Source organism: Girardinichthys multiradiatus, chromosome 7, assembly GCF_021462225.1.
Source record: "Girardinichthys multiradiatus isolate DD_20200921_A chromosome 7, DD_fGirMul_XY1, whole genome shotgun sequence".
NCBI lineage: Eukaryota > Metazoa > Chordata > Actinopteri > Cyprinodontiformes > Goodeidae > Girardinichthys > Girardinichthys multiradiatus.
Genome location: NC_061800.1, coordinates 2,227,381 through 2,237,500, shown reverse-complemented (window position 1 = coordinate 2,237,500; position 10,120 = coordinate 2,227,381). Strand labels below are relative to the sequence as shown.

Below are 10,120 nucleotides of genomic sequence, written 5' to 3'. Positions count from 1 at the left end.
AAGAAAAAAACATCCCGTTTTCAATTGTTTGTTGTTGTGTAAACAGGGCCTTGGTCGTATTTCGGAAAATAAATGTCCTAGATAAAATTATAAAATCTATTATATACAAGTTTGATTGAAAGGGAATTAATACCACTACATTATTCCACTTTTATGTAAATTAAGGAAGAAGCCTGTACTGCTGTTTTTACTACTTACCTGTACTTTGGCCTGCTTCATATCCTGCTCATACAAGCAGCCCCCCAAAAACTAAAATATCAGTAAAGTTCAATATTTTTTGTAAGTCATTTCAGAAATTGAAACGAGTGTATACAGGGGTTGGACAATAAAACTGAAACACCTGGTTTTAGACCACAATAATTTATTAGTATGGCATAGAGCCTTCTTTTGTGGCCCATACAGCATCAATTCGTCTTGGGAATGACATATACAGGTCCTGCACAGTGGTCAGAGGGATTTTAAGCCATTCTTCTTGCAGGATAGTGGCCAGGTCACTACGTGATACTGGTGGAGGAAAACGTTTCCTGACTCACTCCTCCAAAACACCCCAAAGTGGCTCAATAATATTTAGATCTGGAGACTGTGCAGGCCATGGGAGATGTTCAACTTCACTTTCATTGTTCATCAAACCAATCTTTCACCAGTCTTGCTGTGTGTATTGGTGCACCACTTTCAGGATACAATGTTTGAACCATTGGATGCACATGGTCCTCAAGAATGGTTTGGTAGTCCTTGGCAGTGACGGTCCCATCTAGCCCAAGTATTGGACCAAGGGAATGCCATGATATGGCAGCCCAAACCATCACTGATCCACCCCCATGCTTCACTCTGGGCAGGCAACAGTCTGGGTGGTCCGCTTCTTTGGGGCTTCTCCACACGGTAACTCTCTCGGATGTGGGGAAAACAGTAAAGGTGTTGCACCATTAAAACCGACGTTTGGCATTGGCCTGATTGACCAAATGTTTGGCTATAGCAGCCCAGCCGTGTATATTGCCCTGTGGCGCTCCCAACAGACAGTTCTGGTGGAAACAGGAGAGTTGAGGTGCACATTTAATTCGGCCGTGGTTTTATGTTTTTTGGATACAATCCGGGTTAGCACCCGAACATCCCTTTCAGACAGCTTCCTCTTGCGTCCACAGTTAATCCTGTTGGATGTGGTTCGTCCTTCTTGGTGGTATGCTGACATTACCCTGGATACCGTGGCTCTTGATACATCACAAAGACTTGCTGTCTTGGTCACAGATGCGCCAGCAAGACGTGCACCAACAATCCGTCCTCTTTTGAACTATGGTATGTCACCCATAATGTTGTGTGCATTTCAATATTTTGAGCAAAACTGCTCTTACCCTGCTAATTGAACCTTCACACTCTGCTCTTACTGGTGCAATGTGCAATCAATGAAGACTGGCTACCAGGATGGTCCAATTTAGCAATGAAACCTCCCACACTAAAATGACTGGTGTTTCAGTTTCATTGTCCAACCCCTGTAGATTCCAAAGAGTAAAGTATTTCACACCTTTATTTCTTCTAATTTTGAGTTTTTCAGTTTGCTGGCCAATCAAATATAGTAACACCAGGGCCATTGAACCATCTTTTGGTGCCTGCTGGAAAATGAAATCAGCATCTCCATAAAGCCTGTGTTGTGCAATAATATGCTTAAGTTGTTTAATATTTATTTAAATAGCTTCCAGTGTGTCCTGTGAATACCCAAAATGTTGGTGAGATTAGAACAATACGAAAGTGATTTGAGCACTGGCATTCTCAAGATGGCAAACTCTGCACATGCACGGAGTAAAATTCACATCAAGTTCTCTTCAAAATACAAGAACTTATTTAAGTTAAACAAGATGTTTTCAGTTAACAAACTTTACTAGGCTAGAATAATGTAACTAAACTACCAAGCAAAATGAATGAACTAATAAACTATGCACAAATAAAGGAAAAAGGGCATGAATAAAAATTATGCAATTATGATATCACAGTTCAATGTGGATATTTGTTTAAGAACCAAGGTTTATAGTGAGGAATTTGGAAATGAGGTCTAATTATTTATAAAACAAATTAAGGACAATTGTATTGTAAATGTATGTAAATCATTATTTTTTATAAAATAATATTTTTTAGAATAGTTTGACAAATTATAAATCTACAACCTTTTGGATAATTGATTCTTGATGTTATGTTAAACAGCCACCATTATTTTAGTTAAAAAAATATTTATGCAAATGTCACTTGCCAAATTAGAATTCATTCTTTGTGGACATTTGATTTTCAATATTATGTTGTAATGTAGCAAATTGTAGAACTTGTAGAAAAATGGTGACTGTTAATGTTTTTAAAGACGCCAGTGTTCTTCAATCCTTGGGTACAGGAACCCCAGGTCATAGTCAACTTTGATCCAAAGGGATTCCATTATATTTTACTTTAACACAATATTTAAATTTTCTGAGTCACTTGGGTTTTTGTTATCATCAAAATTACAAGAAATAAAGGCTTGAAATATTTTTCTCTGTGTAATGAATTTATATAATACAGAAGTTTAATGTTCTGAAATTAGTGGCAAAAAGTATTGTATTTTTTCATGATATTCTAATTCTTTTAAATCCACTTGTAACTTCTTCATTTGCTATACAAATTCAGGGTTTGTGTGTTTATGTTCTGCCATGCTCTAGAATTTAATGATGTAACTCTAGCTCGCTGCTTCTAGTTTTGATCTAGCATTTGGGGCAGGTTTCTTGTGGTTTTGCTCATTCCAAATGAAAAGCTGTTTTGTGAAATGAAAAACAAAAATTTCTTTAGTAAAAGTTGTCATTTTTAAGAACTAGTGTTTAAGGTCTTCTATGTGCTACGTTAAGCAGACTGTCACTGCTCTTTTATTGTCAACATCCTTTTATTGGTTGAGAGCATTTGTTCTTAAGATAAGGTTCCCATTTTCCTAAATTTATTGTGGTTGGTATTAGTAATAGATGGCAAATTATTTTCAGCTGTTTTTTTCTGGTTTTTCCTGTGAGGAAATCATATGACCGTTTACCTGTTTGCCTGTTTCAGTTGGAATGTTGCAGTAGTTAAAGGCATACTAAACAGTTGATAAAAAGCTGCCAGTTTGTACATCAGCTGTGCAGATTGCATGGAAATCATTGTATTTTTTTAATTCTATAAACCAGTCTACAGTTCTGACATTTAAATAGGAGCCAAAACCTCCCTACAGTAGATGCTTGCTGGGATTATAGGTTGTGCTAGTAGTGTTTTATCAGAGGAACACAGTCAGCAGGTGAAGAATTGATTGCATGTCAGACAAAGAGCTGGATGCTTTCAACAGCTGTACTAATGTGTAAATGGACCTGGTGACATGGTTATTTCTTGACCCCTTCTGTCAGAAAGTAGACTTTGCTAACAACGTCCAGTTGTCTCTGACCCTGGCAGCACTTTCGATTGGTTTGTGGTGGACATTCGACCGCTCCCGCAGTGGCTTTGGTTTGGGAGTCAGCATTTCCTTACTGGCCACACTGGCCACCCAGATCCTGGTTTACAATGGAGTCTTTCAGTAAGCCTCTTTACTGTTAATCTATGACTATTTAGATTTTGTTGTTGTTTTAGTTCAACTTTCTTTATTAAATTTTCAACAGATTGACACACAATATTGATCATTAGAACAATGAAAAGGCAGTAACCTCAAAGAGGAAGGACAAAAACAATTGCAGACTGTTGTAACATGCATTAAGTCCGTTATTTGTTATAATTTATAATAAATGTATCTAGACTATGTTAAGAAAGCATTGCAAGGTAACACAACTGACTAGTATGCATAACAAGTTCTTTCTGGAGCTCAATGAATGTGAATAATGACCACAGACAAAAGAATGAGGGAAAAAATTGAAGAATACATTAATCTTAACTAGGGAAAAAAAAAAGTATACACTCAAAATTAGATACCAAAGTTCAGAGCTTTGGTTTTGCAATTCAGTAGTTCATCCATTTAATGTACAGAGCATGTTCCATGCAGTTTATCTCCTCTTGATCTTTTTTTTTTTTTCAAGAGCTCAGTTTAATCCTTCCAGGTAATAATTCAATCCGGAATTGAATCATAAAGGAAGAAAATCCAAGAAAAAGATACCACCAGCTCGCCATCTGTACAGTCCTCATTCAGAGGTAACAAAAAACCTGATCTGTAAAGGGCCAGAACAATCAAAAAACAATTCAATTTCATTCATGCATAAATCAGTTTATTGGTAAACATTTTCAAAATGCACATTCTAATTAACTAAACAGATAGACCAGTATTAATATTGGTCTTTTAAAACAGTATCCCATAGGATTATTCATTCAATTCTTGTTAATGTAACTGCGCAGTCGTGTTCAAAATTGCTACTTGCGATTAACACATCACAACTATTCAAAAATACAATAAACCAAAATCATTGAGGCTTAGTAGCCGAAAGCAATGGAACATTTCTGCTAATCAATCGAGTGCATGTTATTCAAGTGCAGTTTACTTAAAAGGGTTAAATTAAACTTCAAGTTAGAAAACAATCCTTCTCCAATGGAGTCTTGCGGTCACTGTAGCCGCGCCGCAATCAAAAGATTTTAAACAGCTAAAGTAAATTAAATGCTACTATAAATACAATTACATATTTTTAAAAATTTGCAGAGTGATCGATTGAACTTGGATGGCTTGGGACACCAGTCTCTATTCAGAAGCCACAGCAGGTACAGACCCCAAAACAGAACGGCAACGCCATCCGGCCAGCTGATTAAATTGTTTTTCCGCTAAGCGGACATGACCTTAGTTGTTTAAAAAATTTATTTTTAATTTAGTAACATGGGTTACACTGTTCTACCCTAAACCTATTCCCACCCCCCACCCCAACCCTAACCCCCCGAACACATCACTATCAAGGTCCGAAGCCAAGACAAAAATTTAACACAGCACTCTAATACTACATATACTTACACATCCACCCAGCCATACACATAACAAAACAGACAGGGAATACAAAATAAAAACTGAAAATAAATTGGTCATTAAATAATTTGTTCCGGTGTCAGGAAGCAAAGCCTGCTAGTTATAGGAAAGGTCTCAAGTCTCCATAAATTTGCTGGTAAAGCCCTTAAGTGAAAATCTCAGTTTTTCCAGTTTCAGGTTGTAAAAGAACGTCTCACCCAATGGTCATGGTTCGGGAGGTATGCTTAGTTTCCACTTAAGTAAAATAAGTCTACGAGCCAGCAGAGTGGAGAAGGCGAGAGCTCGTCTCAGAGAATGCGAAAAGCCCGGGTCTGGAGGGATGCCAAATATAGCTGATAGCGGACTGGGGAGAATTGTCTGATCATAAGTTTGACTGAGCGTTTTGAAGACATTACCCCAAAACCCACTCAATTTAGGGCAAGCCCAAAACATGTGAGCATGATTAGCTGGAGAGTGTCCACTAATATTACAAGCATGACTAACTGTTGAGTAGATTTTAGCCAATTTTGCGTTTGTGTAATGTACTTTATAGAATATTGTGCACTGGACCAAGGCATGTCGGGCACAAATTGAAGACTGTTGAATTAAATTATTGGCAGCCTCCCACCATGTTTCTGCATATCCTCACCCAACTCCCCCTCCCATGTCGTTTAAACTAAAGCTGCGAACTTAGAAATGTTAATATTAAGGGAATTATATAAAAAAGAAATGTATTTTTTCCAATGTGGGTCTATTTCTAGCAAAGTTTTTGTTGTTGTTTTAAACTGAAATTGTTTCTTTATATTTTTCATGTATTCCCATTTATTTTTAAATGGAGATTGTCTGCTGCTTTTTTTTATATTTTAAGCTGTTAAATAATAATTGTTGACAGTTGTACCATTCAGTTATGAGGCTTACTAGTTTATAGAAAAAATATGTTTAACTATTTCTATTTGTTTTTGTATTTGTTTTAAAATTTTCTAAAGCAAAATTTTGTTTGCAAAAGAAGTTGAAAGTTGTGTAACTAGAAAAAAGGTCAAAGATGATTGTTCTGTTATGTGCATATTCTCTGTTTAGGTATACTAATCCAGATTTCCTTTACATTCGCTCTTGGCTTCCCTGCATCTTCTTTGCTGGGGTTATCACCATGGGAAACATCGGACGGCAGCTTGCTTTGGTAAATAATGCTTTTGGTAAATAAATAAAAGGGGTTTTATTTGGGTTAAACAGCTTAAAATGTGTGACATCATCATAAACTTCTGACCATAGTTAGGGATGCCATTAGGGTTTAAATTATGGATTTGAACACCCTAAAAGAAACATATCCCTTTAAATGTTTTATTAGTTAAAATATAAACTTCTATAGGGATCTGTAATTAACTTTATGAAGGACGTTTTAAACTAGACCTTTGTGGGGTTTTTAAATAAACCTGTATAGGATTTTAGATATTTAGGAATTTAACATTTCCTTTGATTTTCTTTTACCATAAGTCTTAAATCATACTGCCTTAGAGAAATATTAATACTGCTGTTTCACATTTTGACTCATAATGACAAACACCAGTGCAATGCTTTGCTTATTCCTGTTTTGAAAGAAACAAAGTGTACCACAGCTCTGTTTTGCTGATGTGTTTTGTTGTAACATTTAATGATAATGGTCTTACAAGGCCTGACATAGATTTCAGAGGTATTCCACTAATCAGACTTGAAAAGTTCAGAATAGCTCAGTAAATTTCCTCGTTAATGACATTATGTCCAAAAATTAAATGCAGATGAACAAGAAACAAATTGTAAACACTAATTATTTTGAACTGAAACATTTGCTATTTTGCCAAAAATATTTAAACCTCTTTATGCGAGATAGGTATAAAAGTTTAATAAAATGTTTTGTGGTGACTGTTTGAACTTCAGTAGAGCCAAATTTATTTAAAAAAATGAATGCGATAAATTTCTTGGGTTAACACAAGTTAACTATGTAAAACAGTCAGAGACTAACCAAAACTGATGCATATTATTACAAACATACAGTGGTTGGACAATGAAATTGAAACACCTGTCATTTTAGTGCGGGAGGTTTCATGGCTAAATTGGACCAGCCCGGTAGCCAGTCTTCATTGATTGCACATTGCACCAGTAAGAGCAGAGTGTGAAGGTTCAATTACCAGGGTAAGAGCACAGTTTTGCTCAAAATATTGAAATGCACACAACATTATGGGTGACATACCAGAGTTCAAAAGAGGACAAATTGTTGGTGCACGTCTTGCTGGCACATCTGTGACCAAGACAGCAAGTCTTTGTGATGTATCAAGAGCCACGGTATCCAGGGTAATGTCAGCATACCACCAAGAAGGACGAACCACATCCAACAGGATTAACTGTGGACACAAGAGGAAGCTGTCTGAAAGGGATGTTCGGGTGTTAACCCGGATTGTATCCAAAAAACATAAAACCACGGCTGCCCAAATCACGGCAGAATCAAATGTGCACCTCAACTCTCCTGTTTCCACCAGAACTGTCCGTCAGGAGCTCCACAGGTCAATATACACGGCCGGGCTGCTATAGCCAAACCTTTGGTCACTCATGCCAATGCCAAACGTCGGTTTCAATGGTGCAAGGAGCGCAAATCTTGGGCTGTGGACAATGTGAAACATGTATTGTTCTCTGATGAGTCCACCTTTACTGTTTTCCCCACATCCGGGAGAGTTACGGTGTGGAGAAGCCCCAAAGAAGCGTACCACCCAGACTGTTGCATGCCCAGAGGGAAGCATGGGGGTGGATCAGTGATAGTTTGGGCTGCCATATCATTGCATTCCCTTGGCCCAATACTTGTGCTAGATGGGCGCGTCACTGCCAAGGACTACCGAACCATTCTTGAGGACCATGTATATCCAATGGTTCAAACATTGTATCCTGAAGGCGGTGCCGTGTATCAGGATGACAATGCACCAATACACACAGCAAGACTGGTGAAAGATTGGTTTGATGAACATGGAAGTGAAGTTGAACATCTCCCATGGCCTGCACAGTCACCAGATCTAAATATTATTGAACCACTTTGGGGTGTTTTGGAGGAGCAAGTCAGGAAACGTTTTCCTCCACCAGTATCACGTAGTGACCTGGCCAATAAATTATTGTGGTCTAAAGCCAGGTGTTTCAGTTTCATTGTCCAACCCCTGTATGTAGGCTATTCCGTATCAGACCAAAATATATCTAGTACAATATTTATCTTATATTTTTAACAGATGTTTTTTGGGACCTGTTTTTGTTAGCACACACTCAGCCCATTGGATCTGGACAGTTTAGCATCTGTACGTTTAGACTCTTTCCTGTATGCAGGCAAGTGGGTTGCCTTAGGCTTCAAAGCGGATAAAATCTTAATAATTACCCTATTGGTTGGCTCTCCTTGGACGGTGTAGAAAGAGGTATACTGAAGAGCCTTTCCATCCCAGTCAAGGTACCTTGGGATGCCAGTGCGTTTGGTTACAATCCTACAAATAAAGAATTTACAAAGACACAAGAATAACAAATTAAAGTGGCAGGGGTTACTGAAATGATTTAAAAAAAACTCCCAAACAGTCCTAGACAGTTTTTCATATACAAGAAACTCCACAGATGGAATGCAGTCTTTGTTGACATGTGCTATAAGAATATGTTTGTGTATTGTACACAGTGTAAAGGTTGGAGCACAATCTTCTGGTTAAAAGGTCCTGTCTGGTATCCTGACTCCCTGGTGTTAGATTATGATGATTATTTTATTCATGAACATCTGATAAAACATTAAATACTCCACTTATGTTGATGAACCAAATAGCTGGTGTGCTTATTAATATTATTAATGTTATTAATTATTGTTACTGTCTCAGGCATGTCAAAGAGTTTGTTCTTTTAATAATTGATGGTGACTCTTTGTTGATTTGGGCCTTCAGTAACTGCTGCCCTTATGTTATTTTCAGTATGAATACAAGTTCCTGCAAGAGAAGACCCATTTGGACTAAGTATACCGGGTGTCATCAAACAGTTTGGACATGTCAAACAAAGCTATTGACTGGCTGAACACTTCAGATGAAGACAGTATTTTTGATTAGCCATTTTTAAGTCTTTTCAAGACATTTCAGCTGCTTTGTTTGTAAAGATTTTGCTATGGGATGAAGTCACTTTATCAAGTCGAAGGACTCCAAAGCTCTTTACACTACACATTCACACACCGACAGTCGAAAGCTACATTGTAACCACAGCTGCAGTGGTGCAGAATTGAAAGTGGAGCTGCCATACAATCTGTGCCACTGGGCACTCTGACCACCATCAGCAGGCAAAGCAGGTAAGGTGTCTTGCCTAAGGACACAACGACTGAGACAGACAGCATGGTTTTGAACCGGTTACAGGACAAACCCCTACCACCTGATCCACCGTTGGCCCAAGATCATGCCAGAAGAGTTCATATTTTCCCCCTCTGTGGTGCAGTCTATGCTTTTAACTGGAAAGGGATTATAGAAAGATTCCTTCTTCCTTCAAACTCTGGCTGCAATGTGCCAAAACAAAATCGGTCCTTATTTCCTGATTCCATCACATCCTTCATGTATCAGTAAAAATCCTTGCCGTTTGCTTAAAATAAATCCTGAAAGACATGGTGTGTGTATTATATTTTTCTTTAAATGTAGTTAGCTCCAATCTCTTTTGAATTGTTCTAGGTGCTTTTGTGTGTGGCCTGGCAGTACAGATATACCTCTGTACATGGTGCATGTCAGGCTAACTGTTTCTCTAAACTGCTCCAGTATCGAGTGTGAGGTTCAATTCAGTTTATTTACAGTGCCTTGCGAAAGTATTCGGCCCCCTTGAACTTTTCAAACTCTTGCCACATTTCAGGCTTCAAACATAAAGATATAAAATCCTAATTTTTTGTGAAGAATCAGCAAGTGGGACACTATCGTGAAGTGGAATGAAATTTATTGGATGTGTCAAACTTGTTTAACAAATAAAAAACTGAAAAGTGGGGCGTGCAATATTATTCGGCCCCGTTGCATTAATACTTTGTAGTGCCACCCATTGCTGCAATTAAAGCTGCAAGTCGCTTGGGGTATGTCTCTTATCAGTTTTGCAGATCGAGTGACTGAAATTCTTGCCCATTCTTCCTTGCAAAACAGCTCGAGCTCAGTGAGGTTGGATGGAGAGCATTTGTGA

General features: G+C 37.9%; 1 protein-coding gene across 7 annotated transcripts in view; it reads left to right on the top strand.

The window, feature by feature from the left end:
- The window catches only part of insig2 (insulin induced gene 2), a 31,669-nt gene extending 22,102 nt beyond the window's left edge, over positions 1–9,567 (top strand). For 5 of the 7 annotated variants that reach the window (XM_047370893.1, XM_047370892.1, XM_047370898.1 and 2 more), the window contains 3 exons: positions 3,378–3,544; positions 6,020–6,119; positions 8,896–9,567. In XM_047370893.1, the coding sequence (XP_047226849.1) occupies positions 3,378–3,544; positions 6,020–6,119; positions 8,896–8,937 (309 nt within the window). In that variant the 3' untranslated portion in view covers positions 8,938–9,567. The remainder of the gene's footprint in view (positions 1–3,377; positions 3,545–6,019; positions 6,120–8,895) is intronic. The other 2 variants (XM_047370894.1, XM_047370896.1) reach the window with 2 other exon arrangements.
- Positions 9,568–10,120: the final 553 nt, after the last annotated feature.